The 18419-nt window shown below is 57.7% G+C and overlaps 3 protein-coding genes across 7 annotated transcripts in view; 2 read left to right on the top strand and 1 right to left on the bottom strand.

Annotated features, from left to right (window-relative positions):
- Window positions 1-922: 922 nt before the first annotated feature.
- On the top strand, window positions 923-5653 carry GJB1 (gap junction protein beta 1). Of its 2 annotated transcripts, none has more exons than XM_066559416.1 (2): window positions 923-937; window positions 4665-5653. In XM_066559416.1, the coding sequence occupies exon 2, from the start codon at window positions 4677-4679 to the stop codon at window positions 5514-5516; it is 840 nt and encodes a 279-aa protein (XP_066415513.1). In that variant the 5' UTR covers window positions 923-937; window positions 4665-4676; the 3' UTR covers window positions 5517-5653. The 2 variants fall into 2 exon arrangements, with proteins under 2 accessions (XP_066415513.1, XP_066415512.1); XM_066559415.1 differs by lacking the exon at window positions 923-937 and adding an exon at window positions 3880-3984.
- Window positions 5654-5715: 62 nt separating this feature from the next.
- Window positions 5716-7530, top strand: LOC136562527 (gap junction alpha-3 protein-like). The gene is given in 2 exon segments (XM_066559414.1): window positions 5716-6358; window positions 6361-7530. Coding segments are annotated over 2 exon segments (1014 nt in total). The 5' UTR covers window positions 5716-6306; the 3' UTR covers window positions 7323-7530.
- Window positions 7531-7880: 350 nt separating this feature from the next.
- ZMYM3 (zinc finger MYM-type containing 3) overlaps window positions 7881-18419 on the bottom strand; it is a 31949-nt gene continuing 21410 nt past the window's right edge. For all 4 annotated transcript variants that reach the window (XM_066559410.1, XM_066559407.1, XM_066559409.1 and 1 more), the window contains 12 exons: window positions 15669-15727; window positions 14951-15119; window positions 14265-14380; window positions 13935-14109; window positions 13244-13390; window positions 12395-12498; window positions 11827-11995; window positions 11554-11705; window positions 10996-11110; window positions 9844-10098; window positions 9642-9759; window positions 7881-9229 (listed from right to left, as the gene is read on the bottom strand). In XM_066559410.1, the coding sequence (XP_066415507.1) occupies window positions 9031-9229; window positions 9642-9759; window positions 9844-10098; window positions 10996-11110; window positions 11554-11705; window positions 11827-11995; window positions 12395-12498; window positions 13244-13390; window positions 13935-14109; window positions 14265-14380; window positions 14951-15119; window positions 15669-15727 (1778 nt within the window). In that variant the 3' untranslated portion in view covers window positions 7881-9030. The remainder of the gene's footprint in view (window positions 9230-9641; window positions 9760-9843; window positions 10099-10995; window positions 11111-11553; window positions 11706-11826; window positions 11996-12394; window positions 12499-13243; window positions 13391-13934; window positions 14110-14264; window positions 14381-14950; window positions 15120-15668; window positions 15728-18419) is intronic.

Here is an 18419-nt window from a genome sequence, read left to right as displayed (position 1 = left end):
GTTGAAACCTCAGTTGACCACAGCATCCCAAAAAACCCAGTTCATCTCAAACCAGGACATCTTCACAGTAGCATCACTGGGATAGTGCCCTGGTCCTGTTCCCCACACCTCTGATGCAGCCAGGACACAGGAGAGTAGACTCACAGGCAGGCAGAACAAGCTGTTAAGTCTTAGGCTGCAACCCCCTCTGCCCTGTGCTGCAGCAGCACAAAGGATTTCTGTGCTCACCCACTGCCAGTGACCTTCCTGGCAGTTGACTCAGAGCTGAGGGTTTTGTCTCTCTGAGAACAGCAGCCTGGATCCAGGGATGCCTGTCCTGCTGCCAGTCCAAGCCTGGAACCCAGCAGCCCCTGCACTGCAGTGGCCATCCAGTGACGAGGCTGAGCCCTGCCTGGCGCAGAATGGCCGGAGAAAGGAGACTCTGGAAGCCTCCTCTGCAGTCCTCCTGACAGTGGAGATGTTTCAGTGATAGTTCAAGCTTGATTTCGTCCATCGTACCCATACAGACTGCTGGGCTGCAAGTTCTCTGACCCTACGAGAATGCCAGCAGCTGCGTCACGTCTGTCCCACCATCCTCATGCTGACTCAGTCCTGCCCATCTCATCAGCTTATCTGCGTTAGACGTGCCCACGTCTTTGAACTCTTCCGCTGCAACTTCAGACACCAATTACCTCCACAATTAGCGTCATTAACAAGAAGCGCATTTCTGGCCCGCGTGGCCGCGGGCGGGGCAGTTGTCTGGGTACTGGAGGCAGCGCCGGCCGCTGTTCAGTACAGCCTGTCCTTCCCCGACGGCTCCTGCAGTTCAACCTGGGGCCAGCAGCGAGGGGACTGCCCGCGCTCCGGGACCTCTGCTCCTCCCAGCCAACTCCCTGCAAGGACAGCGGGCGGGCACAGGGCTGGACAGCAACGCCCCGGGTTCCTCCTCCTCTTTCCGGTTGTTTTTTTTTTTCTCCATTTTTACTACATTTTAGACGGATTCCCGCGCTGAGCCCCAGCGGTGCTGCCGCGGGCAGGTGCGGCCCCGCCGCCCCCGGCCCGGCCCCGCAGCGCCACCTGGCGACACCCCCACCGCACGGCCCGAGCCCCCCGGCGACCCCTCGACCGGCTCCCAGTAATGCCCATCCACCCCTCGACCGGCTCCCAGTAATGCCCATCCACCCCTCGACCGCCTCCCAGTAATGCCCATCCACCCCTCAACCGGCTCCCAGTAATGCCCATCCACCCCTCGACCGCCTCCCAGTAATGCCCATCCACCCCTCATCCGGCTCCCAGTAATGCCCATCCACCCCTCAACCGCCTCCCAGTAATCCCCATCCACCCCTCGACCGGCTCCCAGTAATGCCCATCCACCCCTCAACCGCCTCCCAGTAATCCCCATTCACCCCTCAAACAGGCTCCCAGTAATCCCCATCCACCCCTCAACCGGCTCCCAGTAATCCCCATTCACCCCTCGCCTGGCTCCCAGTGCCCCCCAGCCACCCCTGTCCTGGCTCCCAGTAATACCCATTCACCCCTCGCCTAGCTCCTAACGCCCCCAGTCACCCCTGTCCTGGCTCCCAGTAATCCCCAGTCACCCCTGTCCTGGCTCCCAGCGTCCCTCAGTCACCCCTGTCCTGGCTCCCAGCGTCCCTCAGTCACCCCTGTCCTGGCTCCCAGTAATCCCCAGTGCCCTCCTTCCTGGCTCCCAGGTCCCTGCAGTAAGACCCCTATCCTGGCTCCCAGGGACCCTTCTCCCCATGCCAGCCTCCCGTTGTGCCTCGTCCCACTTAGCTCAGCCCAGCCCAGTGCTCAGCAGTCTGCCCTCCTCTTGATGGCCCCCAGTGACCGCCCCAGCCCGATCTTTCCAGCCGGGCCCCAGTAGCCCCTTGCTGCCCCAGTGTGCCCTGCATTAACCCCCAGAACCCGCCCGGGGTGCGGGACCGGGCGGTGCCGCCGCTGCAGCAACTCGCCGGCGCTGCTGACTCAGGTGTGGCGGATTATCAGAGGCTGAGATTGTGGCCCCGATGGCCCCAGCCAGCCCTGCACCACCAGCCACCGCCGCTATCTCACTGCCCACCGACCCCCGCCCCGCTGTGCGGGCGCCCCGAGCGGCCCCAGCCGCTGCACGGTGCCACCCTGCCGTCCCCATGCGGGGACACCGGCACCACTGTCACCCTCATACAAGGGACGGCGTGCGGGCTCCTGCAGCCCGGCCCGGGGCCCAGGATGAGCGGCAGGGTCGCCGTGTCCCACACGGGGTGCTGGGCGGCGGGACCTTGAAGCGGGCCAGCCGAGTTAATCGTTGACCGGCTGTTTGCCTTTCCCCATCTGCACTTTTACACATTAAATCTGGGTATTGGTGGCTCCCCGGGGGCCAGCCGGTAGCCTGAAGCACCAGATCAAGGTGCTCCGAGAGCTGGGGGTACCCAAAGTCATCACCTGGGTGGAGAGCAGGGCTCCTCCACCGTGCATGTATCTGGCTTGCAAGGAATGCAGCGGGGAGGATGCTCACAGCAGGGGAGTGGGGCCACGGCGACCAGAAATGTCCCCGGGGACCATCCTGGGGGGCCGGCCCTGCTCCGGTGCTGCAGTAGCCCGGGGGCTGGCCCCGGGGGATGCTCAGTCGCTGGTGGGTGCGGGTGGGTGTGAGCCTGGCTGGACACACCTGCGGTGTTTACTCGGCGAGTCGTGGAAGGAGCAAGGCTGTTTGGGAGGCGGGGGTGGCGTGCTTTCAGGGCAGTATAAAGTCCAGGGGGGTGGTGCGGTGCAGACTGATTGCTGCAATCCCGAACAGCATTGATTGATTGTCCTGTTGTTGAGGTGAGAAGCTGGCGGGCACAGCACCTTTCCTGGGGGTGGCCGCATGTCCCCCAGCTGGGGAGCACCAGGGGGGCTACAATGGGGACCACAGGCAGGGCTCGGCCCTGGGATGGGAGAGGAGAGCCGGCAATGCTGGTCCTCATGGCGGGAGTGGGGAAGGGGCACTGAGGGCACAAGCAGCGTCCTCACAGCTTTGCTGGACGGTCTTTGGCTGCCACCGCTTGCACAGCTCCGGCTGCTCGCACCTTGGCCTAAGGGATGGAGGTGGCATTTGGGATGGCATTGACTGCCCTGCCAGCCTGCAGGCACCCAGCTGGGAGGGTTTACTGGGTACGCTGCTCCCCACCTGAGGCTGGGGACAAAACCCCTGGGACACGGCGCCATCCCTGCAGGGATGGGGCACAGTGTGACGGTGTGGCTGGGACACCAGCCTTGGGGGCACGGGGGCTGTGCGAGCACAGGGATTGTTGTCCCCAGCCGCATGTCCGAGCAGTAGGACGCCGTCGGCGAGTCCCTCTCGGGGAAGGAGCGCAGCCCCAGCGCACAGCGGCCTCTCTCCGCCGCCCTTTCTCCCACGTCTCCGACGGCACGCGTGGGGCAGCTCCGGTGCCCTCACACACGCTGCTGCTGGCACCAGAGCCTTGAGGGGATGGCAGGACCCAGTGCCACCCAGCCCCGCGGCAGCTCAGTGCAGACCCCTGCTCCAGCGCCCTGTGCCGTCCATGCGGGATGGGCACGCTCGGCCGTGCTTCCTGGACTAGGGACCTCCGGACACGCTGGGTGGCCTGTCCGGCCCGGCGATGTCTGTCTGTGGCGTGGGTCCCGCCGGGCAGAGCCACGAGCAGCCCGCGGGTGGCGGGGCCGTGTCCGGGGTCGGTGCGGGGCGTGGTGGGGAGGTGGGAGTGGGTGCAGGGCCGAGCAGCGGGAATGCAGCACACAGGCACTTTGTTTGGCCAGGGTGGGCGGAAGTCAGGGCGTTAGATCTGAATGCTAAAGTGTGTTGTTCATGGGCCGATAAAGGCCCCATTGTATGCAAATAGTTTATAAAGCAGCATATGACTTCCAGTGCAGGGCAGTGGCAGAGAGAGACGAGGGCAGGCGGAGCAGAGCTCTCCTGCGGGAGGCATGAGACCTTAGAGGGGCCACTGGGGGCAGCTTGCGAGGACCTTTCCTCACCGGCAGGTACGCGTCGCTAGGATCCTCCACACTGGGGGGTGGCTGGTCCCGGCCACCCAGACTCCTGCCGGGGTGGGAAGCAGCTCCCGCGGCTGCTCAGTGTCCGTGGGTAGCTCTGGTGGGGCAGGGGTCTGTGCCTGGGGGTGGGATCGCCCTGTGTTCCCCAGGCCAGGATGGCCCTGGGAGGGTGGCAGTGCAGGGCTGCACGGGGGGATTGCCCCAGCTCAGGGCTCTCTGGCCATGCTCCTGCAGATAATGGGAGGACGAAGGGAGGCACTGGTGCAGTGGAGCCCATGAAGCTCCTTGGGACCATTCCTAGCCAAAGAGCTCAGCACTGGGTACTGGGGGTCCCTGAGAAGGTGTAGGAGCTTCACCCTCATTCTCTGTGGCAGCTGTGGGTTAGAATCCCTGTGCCAGCGTGGGGTGGCAGGACTGGAGAATCTGGCACTGCTGGGGCAGCCAGTCTCCCGCCTGCTCTGGCCCAAATGCTGCCTGGAGCCGTGTCGGGAGCAGGAGCCACGCTGCCATCCTCCTGTCTGTCGATCCTGCTCTCCACCCACCAGGGCTGCCACCCAGTTGCTCCCAGGTCCCTCCTGGGGCTGCTGCCACTGGAGCCCGGACCTGCTGGCTCTCAGCCAGGGGTCCTTCCTGCTCCTAACACCATCCCTCACTGCTCTCTCCTGCAGACGTGAGAAACGATGAATTGGGCCGGGCTGTACACGGTGCTGAGCGGGGTGAACCGCCACTCCACCGCCATCGGGCGCATCTGGCTCTCTGTCATCTTCATCTTCCGGATAATGGTGTTAGTGGTGGCAGCCGAGAGCGTTTGGGGGGATGAGAAATCCGCCTTCACCTGCAACACCCAGCAGCCTGGCTGCAACAGCGTCTGCTATGACCACTTCTTCCCCATCTCCCACATCCGCCTGTGGGCGCTGCAGCTCATCCTCGTCACCACGCCAGCCCTTCTCGTGGCCATGCACGTGGCCTACCAGCAGCACCAGGAGAAGAAGCTGCTGGTGATGACCGGGCACGCAGATGCCAAGCACATGGAAGAGGTCAAGAAGCACAAGATGCGCATAGCGGGATCGCTGTGGTGGACATATGTCTGCAGCGTGGTCTTCAGGCTGCTCTTCGAGGCCGTGTTCATGTACATCTTCTACATGCTCTACCCAGGCTACCAGATGATGCGGCTGGTAAAGTGTGAGGCTTACCCCTGCCCCAACACTGTCGACTGCTTCATCTCCCGGCCCACTGAGAAGACCATCTTCACTGTCTTCATGCTGGTCACCTCCAGTGTCTGCATCATCCTCAACATGGCAGAGCTGGTCTACCTGGTGGTGCGGGCCTGTGCCCGCCGAAGCCAGCACCACTCCAACCCCTCGTCGGCGAAGGGCTCCTTCTACGGGCACAAGCATTCCTCTGAGTACAAGCAGAACGAGATCAACCAGCTGCTGACAGAGCAGGACGGTTCCCTCAAGGACATGCTGCGCCGCAACTCTGGGCTGCAGGAGAAGGGTGACCGCTGCTCTGCCTGCTAGGGGCAGGGGCCACTGGCCCCACAGTCACCCCATGGGCCTGTTACTGTCCCTGTCCCAAGGATGGCATCCCTCAGGCATGAGTGTGGCTCTCCTAGATGGCCAGGAGGGCATCTTGGGCCATTAAATCTCCATTCTCAGGTGCTGCCTCCCTCCTTTCTGCTCTGGCCGTGATACGCTGGGAGCTGGGGTGCCAGTGTGGGGTGTCCATCCCTGCACCCAAGCCCTGGCGGGTGCCACGAGGGGCTGTGGGGGCTGCAGTGCCAGGGCTGAGCTGGGGCTGTGGCTGTGTTGCCCTGACAGCCAGCAGCGGCCAGTGACCCCTGGGTGGCATTGATCAGTGTCCAAGGGCTTGCACTCCCCCAGCACCAGCCCCTGCAGCCCCGAATATAATTAGAAAAGTGCCCAGACCAAAAATAGAGGGAAAAAGTTTCCCCAGTGGCTGTTTGATGTGCCAGTCACAGTGAAAGCCAATGGGGCACGCCGCTGCCTCATGCCCCAATAACCCCATGCTTGCTGTTGGGTGACCGGACAGACAGAGCAGGCAGACCTGTCTGCACCCCACAGAGGAGCTGGGGACCGGCTGGGAAGGGGCCTCGCAGCATCCCCCATCACCCCCGTGACAGGAGGGGACGGCACAGGAGCACTGGGCTCTGCCCCACGCACCGTCTACGGTGAGAGGTCCCCATGCTGCCACCGCGGTTGTTGCCCACAGTGCTCCCAGCTCTCTGCTGGAGGCCTTTGCTCCCCTTGATCTCCTTGTGGCAGGTTAGGGGGTCCCCTGGGATGCAGGATGGGGACACTCCAAGGACAGCCTTGAGTTGGGTCTGTGTACACCTGCTTGGCCAGGGAGTGGGGCGGTGTTTTGGTGGGTTGTGGGGTGGCTGTGTCTGGAGGGTGGCTGTCTTGCAGGGCACCACAGCACGTGCCATGGGGGACTGGAGCCTGCTGGGCCGGCTGCTGGAGAATGCCCAGGAGCACTCCACGGTGGTGGGGAAGGTCTGGCTCACCGTCCTCTTCGTCTTCCGCATCCTGGTGCTGGGGGCAGCCGCGGAGCGGGTCTGGGGTGACGAGCTGTCTGGCTTCTCCTGTGACACGCAGCAGCCCGGCTGCCAAAATGCCTGCTATGACAGCACCTTCCCCATCTCCCACCTCCGTTTCTGGGTGCTGCAGATCATCTTTGTCTCCACCCCCAGCCTTGTGTATCTGGGGCACATCCTGCACCTGGTGCATCTGGAGGAGAAGGCACAGCAGCAAACGGCAGCACGGGCCGGCAGCGGGGCCAGGCGGCAGCGCCCCAGGCAGCCCCAGCTCCCTGCAGGGAACACGAGGGCACGGGTGTGCATGCGGGGGGCCATCCTGAGGACCTACATCTGCAACATTGTCTTCAAGGCTCTCCTGGAAGTGGGCTTCATTGTGGGCCAGTACACCTTGTATGGGTTCCAGCTGAAGCCCCTCTACACCTGCAGCCGCTGGCCCTGCCCCAACACGGTCAACTGCTACATCTCCCGGCCCACTGAGAAGACCATCTTCATCCTCTTCATGTTGGGGGTGGCCTGCGTGTCCCTGCTGCTCAACCTGGTGGAGATCTACCACCTGGGTCTCACCAAGTGCCGTCGAGGGCCAGGCCCCAAGTCCCGCATCCTGACCGCTCCTGGTGGGCCTGTAGGGCCTGGCAGCACCTATGTCACTCTGCCCAGGGGTGGCAGTCCCCCCCATGGCCTGGCACCGCTGAAGAAGGCAGGTGCATGGCTAGGGGTGGCTGGTGGGTCCCACAGGGACATGCGAGCAGCAGACCTGGCAGTGTAAATGTGGCCTGCTGGGATGGTCAGGGATGGGCAATGTGTGGGTGGGTGGTCACAGTGGTGATTGTGTGTCCAGTCTCTGCCAGGCCCAAGGCATGGAGGGCTGGGAACAGCCTTGGGGACACTACTCAGCTGCTCCTGGCACTCCTGGGAGGAGCAGGGCTGAGAGTAGAGCTTGGAAGGGGGAGAAAATAAACACTTACTGCACCTCACTTGAGTCCTGCTCTGCTCACAGGAACTGTGGCATTGCTCTCCAGCTGCTCCATCCTATGGACACACTGCATGGCCAGGGCAGGGCCACTGCTGGCTTGGGTGGGGCTGCTGCACTGTGGGCCGAGGGCAGGGCAGGGACAGGCAGGGCATGCCATGCTGGCACCAGTGGGCACTGGGGCAGAGGCCATCAGCACATTGCAGAGCTGGCAGGACAGCAGGGCCCAGGCAAGGTAGGAAGTGCAGGGAGCACAGGCTGGGATGGACAGGAGCAAGGTACACAGCAGCACAGGGACACTGGCCCTGTTCTACAATGCTCACCCTGCCCAGGGGGAAAAACCAGGGGCTGCCAAAGTTTTCCACATCTTTATTTGAAATGAATGGTTTCCAGAGACACAGGGTTAGTCCTACTGCCCTGGCATCACTACAACAAGACTGGTGAGCAGCTCACTCTCCACATGGACACAGAGAACAGATGGCCCCAGGCCAGGGCCCAGAACAATATATACAGGCTCAACAGAAGACCCATGTACAGCTCAAGAAAACCAACCAGAACACGAGAAGGGGCAGGAGGCAGCACAGAGTGGCACAGCTGGAGCCAGACTTACCCTGGGCAGGGTGGTGGCAGCCTGTGGCTGCGGGAGGGAGGGGGAGGCCAGGCAGGGCTCCCTGCTTCTGCCAGCAAATGCCTGGGCCCCTGGCTGGAGCAGAGGTTTCCACTGATGGCACCTTGCACAGGGGAGGGTTCTTACACCAAGACAGGGAACAGTGGGGAGAGAGGGGCAGCACTAGTACAGACCCATCTCCATCAGTTTTCAGCAAACTCAGAAAACATTGACCAAAGAGAGGGAGGCATCCTGGCTGCACGCAAGGGAGGTATCCCTGTGGCAAGGCCAGATCTCTGCCCACAAATTCCAGTGCGAGCTCCATCCACTTCCTGCAACCAACCCAAATCTCTCTCACCCCAAGACAAAAGTTCTCCCCCTGACCCAACAGCTCTCAGGCTGCCTGAGCCCATGCCCACTGGCTTGAAAAGACAATCCTGCCCCAGCAGCAGAGCTACTGTTCCTGCCTTGATACCTCAAGCCTTGTGAGGGAATGCTAAAGGAAGAGGGAAGTAAAAGCTTTGGGGGCCACTGGTCCAATGGGGCAATGTGTTTTGTGCAATTCCTGCCCTGGGGCATGGGGAGAGAGGGGTAGTGGCAGGGCTGGGCAAGGGGAGCTGCACCAGGGACTCTGCCACTCCTGTGCCATGGGAACAGACCCTGGGGAAGATGGCTCACCCAGCAGCCAAAACTGGAGACAGAGCTGAGTGTGGGGGCCACGTACGTAGGGGATGCCTGTAATGAGCAGGATGGGAGGTCCAAGTCTGGTAATGATGCAGGGACAGCACTGCTGCAGCACCATCCCTTCCTATACTGCGTGGCCCCTGCCCTGCAATGGGAAGCAGCAAGATGAGGTGTCCAGGGCTAGAGTGCAGCCAGTCCAGCAGCACCTCTGCCTTAGTCCACGTCGTCCTCCAGGCTGCTGAGGCGGCTGTGCTCCTCGTAGATCTCCCTGACGGCCAGGATGCGGTTCAGCATGCTCTCCAGCATGCTGCGGTCCATGGGGATCACCGAGTACCAGAGCGGGGACTCGGCGATGCACGAGCGCTCAGGCTGCAGGTAGAACACGTCGCTGCGGTTCCGCAGGCTCTCGGGACTGTGGAGAGACAGCAGGGTGAGACCTGGGCTGCCAGCTCCCTGCAGGGGCTCAGACAGCCTGGCCTGATGTGTTTAGCAAGGGCTGTTCACAGCTCATCACAGCCTCTCATCATTCAGCAGGGTAAGGACACAAACTCAGCCTACAGCTCCTTGTTCAAGGCCAAAACCCCCAACCACCCAAGCACTGGACTCCTACTGCACATTCCTGCCAGTCTGGAGAAGGGCAGGAAGTGGAAGAGGCCAGAGAGAAGCATTCTCTCAAACTTGGTCTAGTGAAGCAGCACAGAGCCTGGGCAAGACTGCATGCTCTGTACAAATGTCTGCAGAGCAGCAGTCACTCCACAGCGTTCCATCAAAACTAAAAAGTGGCCCCAAAATGGCACATGCTTCTTCTCCAGAGAAAGCCTCACCATTTGGAGAGATAAAACTCATAAAACTTGACTGGGCATCGGAGGGGATTCATCCTGTTCTCCCGCTGCTCCAGCATCGGTACCTCCTCCTCACGCTTCCGTTTTCCAGAGCCACCATCTGCAGACAGGGAGAGAGCTGGATCATGGCTGGGTCCTGATGGGGGATGCAGGGGGAGGAACAGAGATGTTCCCCCAGACCCACCTCGGCTTTTCTTCTGCTTGGCAGGAGCGTAGTAGCGGATGCTCACCACCTTGGTCATGCCACGGGCTGTGGTGCACTTGCGGGACTGGCGCACCACGTTGGTGAAGGAGAGCTGCATGTGCTCCTCTGCTGTCTGCAGCCCAAAGAACTTGGTGTTGAAGAACATGAGAGTGTTGAGAAGCACAAAGGGTGAGTAAACACCCAGCTGTTTGCACTCCCAGAGGTGCTCCTCCTCGACACGGGAGAAAACTGTGTCTGCAACACACAGAGGGAGAACCAGGTCACATCAGCAGTGGCTTTGGGGCAATCCCTTCACCCTGCCTCTGCAAGCTCACTGCAAAACAGAGTGATGCTTCACAGCATCTCTTTTTCCACAAGGTTTTTTCTCCTGAGCCATGAGCAGAGCTAGAGCTCTGCCCAGCCATAAGCCTCCCCAGATCACAGCCAAACCCCAGGTGAGAACCCAAATCAATCCTAACTGCTCATCACTACAGATGGCCAAAAAGTGAACTCCAGGTCAGTGCTCCACCACCCTCAGTGAGTGATTAGGGAAAAGCAGCAGGCAGGAGAGATCTGGCTAGCTCCTGCCTCCACAGGTCTGGAGTCAAATGGCTCTGCCTGGGATAGCCAATCTGCAGAGATGAAGCTGGATCTATGAAATAACTACTGACAAGACACAGCAGGGAAGGCAGCCCAGATCACAGCAACAAGAAAAGCCTCTGCAGAGCTCTAGGTTAGCTAGGTTAGCCTATTTACAAGGCAGCAGCACAGCAACCTTGGCCAAGGCCTAGCATCATGTGCAGGGCTTATCCATGTTTTGGGAATGCAAACACATGCACCAGTGTGCCTCCTGGCTTGGCATTCTCCTTGCCAAAGCTGGAGACATCACTGTGAAGTGTTGTAAAGATTCAAATTGTCCCAGGATACAAAGTGCTCTGCTCCCAGCTACCCTGACTGTGGGCAACAGAAGCAGCTGAAGCATAAACCATGCTGGCTCTGCAGTTGGTTTGGGTCAGTATGACCTCAACACACAGCAGGACTGTGCTGCTTATGCCAAGGTTGAAGCTGGGGGAGCACAATCAGGCCAGAGGATCCAAGGCTACAAGCACAAACTGGATTTATGGGGACTGAAGGTACTCTGAAGACACGTACTATTTGGTAAGATTGTGGGTTGCCAACCACTCAGGGATTTGTTCAGCTCCTGCACGAAGGTCAGGTAGTAAAGGTCTGTAAATATATTCACCATACGATTGTTCTCGAGCAGGTACTAGAAAGGACAGAACACACAGTCAAGAGAAACACAGCAGCACCTGGAATGCAAACCCTCCCCAGAGAGCCCAGGGCACATATGCAGAGCACCCCTCCTTGCAACACCAGAGCTGCTGGGCAGACACAGAGAGCTGCAAAGAAAACCTTGGGGCATGACAAAGCAGACTTAGTGCTGAAGAAGGGCCTGAGTCTGGGGAGATGCCCCAGCCCTCCTCAGAGATGTGCAAGAAGGGTACAAGGCTGGGGAATGGATACCACCCTACTCTCAGCTTGGGAACAAAGACTAAACCAGGTGGGATGCTGTCCTGGGCTGAGGCACTAAAGGAGAGTCCAGCCAGCCTCTCTGGGTCCCCAGAAGGCAGAATGAAGGGTACAAGCTCCCCTCACCAGATCTGAGCCCCAATCTGGCTGTAGAGGATGGGGGCAACAGGCCTCCCTCACCTGCTGGATGCCAAGGCAGAGGTAATAGATGCTGTCTGGTTCATAGCGCTCCCCGTTGGGCCGCGTTATCTCCTTGACAAACTGTGCCAGGCCGTAGTTGAGCTCAGCTGCTGAGCAGGCTAAGATGTCTTCCTTGATCCTCATGGGCTTGGCTGCAGAGACAACCACATCAGCCTCAGACAACAGCCTACAAGATCAGGAATACCTCAACACCCCAAGGTGCAGCTTCTGGGAGGTTTCTGCCACTGCACTGCATCCAGACAAGGCACTTACGGCCGAAACGTAGCTCCTCTCCCTTGCTGGTTTCTCCCCCTGCATACTTGGCTTGTACCCAGGACTTCCAGGCATTCACACCATACGAGTAGTTGAGCACTGTACAGCTGGGCTGGCTGCTCATCGAGTCCCGGGAACAGCTTTCAGAGAGCACCAGGCGCTTCTGCCCCTGCAGAGAGGTGTTTGTGAGACTGGGCACCCACCTGGGACAGGTGCAGGACTCCTGGCCACCCTCACACCTGCTGACTGCCAGCTCCCTACAGTGTGCCATGGCAGCAGGCACCCTTCTGCTGGCAGCCAAGCCAACAAAGCTCATTAGTTACGAGGGTCACAGGCACAAAAGAGACCAGCTGTCACATGACTTGTAGCATTCAAAGCTCCTCTGAAGTGACAAGCAAGTATTTTTATTCAAGGAGTGGCCTGCAGGCCAACCATGCCCTGAAAGGAGAGGGCACAACCTCCCCAGCAGACCAAAGACTCTGGTACAGTTCATCTCCTACATCCCAGGTGGCAGCTCCCACTCCAAACCCAAAGGGCTTTAAGCAGGCAGTACCCACAGAGAACTCACCTTCCGCACAGCTCGAGGCAGATCTTGCTCTGTGGACACATCATCTGGTCCCACCAGCCCACAGTCAAAGAGGAAATCCACACTGGGGTTGATGTCCAGAGGGTCTGAAAGGAAACACAGGCAGAAGGGCTCAGCTGAGACTTCTCATCCTGCCCCCTGTGCTGGCCTGATTTTTACAGCAAAATGAAGAGGGAACACTTCACATCCCCTACAACTGCCTGGCATGAACTTTTAGCCACAGCCCAACAAAGGAAATAAGGCTCTGGCAGACAATGCTAAAATTTCTCAGAATAACCAGAACCCCACATTTTCATCTCTGACAGTTTTTTGTTTATTTTTTTAAACTTGAGGAACATTCTTCGTTCCCTGGTGCCAGGCCAGTACTGTGGACAGTCTGCCACAGGCAGCTCAATTCTGTTTGCTGCTAGCATCCTGCCTCAGCATTGCTGTGCTCCTGCAAGTCCCTGCCTCTTCTTCCACCTTCTGTTAACAGACACTCAGCAATTCTGCCATTTCTCAGGATGCCATGCCTTGTCCAGGTTTCTCATCTAGCTGGATCCTCTGGAATCATCACTCATAAACACACCTGTGCTGCTGCCCTGCTCTTTGTGCTGTTAAAATCAGCTTCTCATTCCCCCTTCTCTGGGTCTTATGTTCACAACAGGTAAGTTTAGTCTGGACAAACAAACACTCCTTCAGAAGTGTTGGTCTCCCCACCCCTGCTGCAAGCAGTCACTGCAGGGCTCTCACACCAGGTCAGTCAAAGGGCACAGGGAGGTGAGTGCACACAGCTGAGGGCAGTGGGAGGCCCCTCAGCAGCCCTGCACATCTGTGTCCCCCAGCTCTTACTCTTAGGGAAGTCAGCCTCCAGGTCCTGGCCCGGCTCATCGAGGACATTTGCCATCTTGACAGCCATAGCCAACACATCGTCCCGTGCTGGTCCAAACAGGTCACAGTCCTCCAGGAGACCCTCTGCACTCTGGTTACTCACCAGGTCTGAAAGGAAAAAGTTCATCAGAAACGAAACTTTCTTGAAAACATTTTGTCTGTTTTCCCTGTGATAACTGGAATACGAAGTCAGGATCCCTGTGCTCAGAGCAGCCCCACTACACTTGAGCTGTCCAGCTTTCCCTGGACAGCAAAACATTGGAAGTTTGTTGTCTCCCCAGCAACAACCCCCATCACTGCCATTCGTAGGAATGCAGCCCCCAAGTAAAAAAAATCTGCAAGACCAGGGCTGGATGCAGCTACCTTTTGTAGCATGGAAGCTGCTAATTTAGGGAAGAATCTGAATAAACTGAGAGAGCTGCACCTGTCCACAAGACTGGCATCCCCAAAAGGGACAGTGGCAGACACTGATCCCTGCTGCAGCTCTTCCCTTCTGGTACCTCCTCAGTAGAAGTTAAGGACTTGCTCTTCCCTGCTTCCTTTCCAAAGGCTTTGGGAAAGCCACAATCCCAGCAGGTGTTTTAGCTCCAAGAGCTGGCAAACCCCCCTTGATCCCAGCTGTTGGACCAGACCAAGCCATGGCAGAACCTACCACACAAGTCTGAGGAGGCTTTGTCCAGTTCCTCAGCCTCTGCAATCATCTCAGCCATGGCCAGGATGTCAGCCTCTAGGGGATTGGAGGGGATCTTCACCTTCAGTTCCTCAATGGTCTCCACAATCTTCTCTGTGCTCTCCAGTGTGGTGGGCAGGAACATTGGCACAGGCACCTGTGGACAGCAGCACATCAGGCAGAAAACTGACACTCAGTAGACTGACACAAAAGCAGAGGCAGGAGAAGAGGATGAACAGAGAAACAGGGAGGCTTGAGCAAGGCAGGATCACAAGAGCAGGAGAACACGGGCAGGTGAAGCGTGTTGCTTACCGGGACAGGCATGGAGAAAGGCACAGGTACTTTCTGGCAGTACATATGCATAGGCACAGGCACGAAGATCGGGACGGGGATTGGCAACACAACCAGCTGGGGCTTCCAGTCAGCCTCTGACAAGAGCAAAAATACATCAGTGACCTTAATCCCTGAAGTTCCTCCACCCAGCTCTGCTGCATGCTGCCATGCCCCCAGCCATCCAGCACCATGGCCCTTCCAGCCACCAGCTCCTAGGACTCAGGGGCAGAGCTGCAACAGCAGCAAGTCAAAGTCAGCAACAAGAGAGGCTTGCCTTAGCCAGAAGTACAAATCCTGCTCTTACATAGCCTTGCTAAGAGGTCTAGTTGCCTTGCATATGCTGCACACCACACACATGCCCAACAGGAACTAGAGTTTAGCAGACAGCCCTCAGACAAGCTAATGACCTCCAGAGGAACAGGAGCTGTCCCACAAGAAGTAGGATCATGCTACAGAGTTTTCTATATCTCTCCTTTTGCTGGTGATGGAAATGGTGATGGAAAACCCTGTCATATGTGCCCTGCACCTGCCCAGAGACTTCTCAGCACAGTGCCAAACACCCAGCCCACTCTGTGCAGCATTTCAGGCTGGATTCACAGTTAGTCTGCAGCACTTGCCTTTCCAAAATGCCCCTGTAATTCTACAGTTAAGTCTTGCTTTCCTACCTGTCTGACATCCTTTGGACTTCATTTCAAACTTGCAGGAGACACCCCGGTTCTGCATCAGGGGTTTACACATGGCAGCTTTGTTTTTCCGAGGGGTGGCTGGAACCAGAGGTGGGGCAGGAGGTGGCACAGCTGGAGAGGTTTGGGCTGAGGAGGCCTTTGCTGACAGCTGGGGAAATGCAGAAAGCAGGAGGTTGGTGTCCACCTAAGGCAGCACAATCTCTTCCCTACTACAGCTGCAGATGGAATGACTCCCAAAGCACTTCCTGGAGCCTGGCAGTCCCCAACACATGGACACTCCCATGGTCAGGCCATGATGAAGGGCAGCAAAGCTGTTCCTGGCAGGCAGCAAACCTGTGTGCTGCCTCTGCCGTGTCAGGAGTCCAGCCATGGTGGCTCCTGTCCCATGGGGTAGAGAGGAATAGTGGGACAGCAATTATACCCAGGCACAAGAAAGCAATGTGCAAAGAGGAGCCAATGCCATAGTGTCAGGATATTCATCAATGATTCCTGGGGAACAGTTATTCTTCCCCCTTGCAGGAGATATGTTGATGCTGCCTTCCTAGGAGCTCTTTTCATCTCCCACTACCCAGACATCTCAAAATGCATTGTTTTGTAAGAATGAAATCTCCCTGAGCAATGGCAGAACTGTCCTCTCTTTGGGGGAGGAGCAGTCAGCCCCTTTGTCTTGCAAACTCCTACCACCAATGGGTCTTACCATGTTAGTTTCTGCCTTCTGTGTGGAAGGGACAGCTGGCTTTGGCTCTGAAGTCTGACCTGTAAGAGAAAGCAACAACTCTTAAGTTCAAGAGCTCCTGGGCCAACATGTCCCACTGCTGGGACTGGAGGTGCAAGCAGCCAGAGAGCAGGGACAGGCTCTCCAGAAACTGCTCCTGGCCACTCCAGGAACAGTTAATCTTTCCACAATCTCTAGCCCTAACACCTCAGAAGACACTACAGCTCCAAGATCAAGTTATTCCCATGTGATTTTGTGTTCCCCTACAGTCCACCCCTTCCCCATCACAGCAGGTCAGGAGAAATCCCAGCCCCTTGTAGAGAGAGGAATCCAGGGCTCTAATCCCAGCTCTGCCTATTGGCTTGCTGTACCGAGCCATGGCCCCTCCCTGTGCCTCCATATCCCTGCAACAAATATCTTGGCAAAGTGCTTCGAGATCCCTAGGAAGAAGGTGACAGAGCTAGCAGCAGCATTGTGAGAAATCCCAGAAAGCAGAGAGACAGCTTTGCCCAGCCCTAGGGATGCAGTCCATTCCCCTAAGGAAAGAGAGGATCACCTGCAGGGGAGAGGCGCGTGTGGCAGACGCTGGTCTCAGGTGGTGACACCATCACCCTGCCCTGGATGAGAATCCAGCTCATGTGCTCTGCAGAAAACCTGCACCCATCTCAAAGACTGGTGAGCTACCAGAGCACCTTCATCCCAGTCTCCAGTGATCCCTGGTTACCCATGTGACTGGCAGAAAGAATTGCCTTCTACTGGTGGGCCATGCATGGAGACCCCTGAAAGGACAGCAGCAGGTCCCAGCACCCAAAGGCAGTGGCGGGTCCATTCACAACTCCTGTACACAGACAGGTCCTTCAGGAAAGACCCAGATTCCTTAAGGTCCAACACAGGGACATTCACACTGTGAAGACTTCCTCTGACCTGAGGAAATGAAGAATAATTCTTGTACAATTTGAGGCCCATCAGGCTCCATTTGCTGACCACCACAGGGGGCAACAGATAAATCCCAGCTGGAGGAAGCTCCCTAATCTGCAGCTAAGCATTCAGCCACAGGATCTGCAGCAGTCTCAGGGGCCAAGAACTCACCCTGACAACCCAAAGTGGATGGGCAGCAGGTCCAGGTAGGAAACACCAATGGCCTGAATGAGGAAAGACAAGCTATGGATTATGAGCAGAATTTCTGCTGCAGCAGAATCTAAAGCAAACACGATTGCCCCACTGGCCAATGATTTAGGACTAAAGAAAACAAGATTCTCCTGTCATATGCTATGTGTCCAGGCTTCCAGGAAAGCTGCAGCTTATTCTTTATTCTCATCCCAATACCAACAAGGAGCTGTCAAGGCACTGCCTGCCACAACTGTGACTTCTACCCTCTCCAGCTGGACAGCCCAGTGCAGAGCCAGCTCCTTTTGGAAGCCTTTGGGCACAGTTTTGAAGCAAAGCTCCTCAATCCCACACTAGATGGACTGTTCCCAGCAAGGGAATGTCTGCTTGTATGATCAGCTACAAGAACTCTCAGGATCACCAGATTGGTAGCAGCCACTGGATCCCAGGAATTAATGGTTTTAGGCAATCACTGGCTACAAGAGAGTAAGCAAGAATAAGCAGCTCTGCCCAAGATGAGCCTGAAATCCAGGTAGTCCCTTGCAAGCTGGGAAGAAAGCTGTCAGGTCCACAGGAGACCATGCAGAAGCTGGTCCTCCCAAAATCCCCTGCACAGCACAGCACAGCTGGAAAGCTCTCTGTGTAAGAGGGTCCTGGCTTCAGCATCCTTCCTTTGCAAACTCAGCAGTATGCCACAGTCCTGGGGCAAGGATGTCCACAGCTGTCCCACATCTGGCAGGGGACTGGTGTGCCAGAGCATACAGAGGGTGCAGTGCAACCAGCAGCATCCACTAAGCCCAGCAACTGCTGGGGCAGCCTGGAACTCGTGCTCAGCTGAGCACTGACAACTGATGACAGGCTTTTCCTTGGCTCCCTTTAGTCCTTACAAGTTGCATGGAGATGCAGCTGTGGCACAGTGAAGAGTGATGCCTCACATACCAAGCAGCAGAGTTCTGGGGGGGCCTCCAGAGATGTGGTGGAGGAGGCCTGAGACTCCTGTGGTTGTTGGTGGTGGTGAAGGTACTTCTCATGTAGTCCATAGCTCCACAGAGAGAAGGGCTGAACAGTGTGAAACATCTTCCCTCTGCAGGCAGAGCTTGCCCACTGTGCCTGTCTCAAAAGCCGTGTTACAGATCTCTCAAAAGCAACATGCTTCGACAGCAGAGGACAAATGGAACAGCATGGCCAGGGCTGTGCAATCACTTAGTGAGCTACAGGAACCAGCATGTCACACACCACACACCTCTTCCTCCCTTGGGCAGTAGTGCACTGTAAATCAAGCAGAATTCCCATGGGCACCCCTGTGCCAGCAGAAACCAACAGTTCCTTTTCCAGGTCACTCCAGTGTGCTGCCACTTGAGCTGTCACCTCACACAGCCTGTAATGGAGCGTGGCTCTTGGAAGGCAGGTTGGGCTTCCCCTAGCTGGGGGAACCTGCTGCTTCTGGCAGAGCAGCTCTGCTTTGCTAAGCAGCAACGACATCCAGAGCTTCCCCTGTCCTATGATCAGTGCTCTACAGTCAGGGGAGGAACCTCAAGAGTCTGGAGATGGAGGATGAGGTCTCTCATGAGAAGGTCCTTGTCTTGGTTTCCCCTCCTTGGCACACTCTAGCCAGGGTTTTAGACA

This window comes from Molothrus aeneus, chromosome 14, assembly GCF_037042795.1.
Source record: "Molothrus aeneus isolate 106 chromosome 14, BPBGC_Maene_1.0, whole genome shotgun sequence".
NCBI lineage: Eukaryota > Metazoa > Chordata > Aves > Passeriformes > Icteridae > Molothrus > Molothrus aeneus.
Note: the sequence above shows the minus strand (reverse complement) of the source record. Positions and strands in the feature narration are given on the sequence as shown.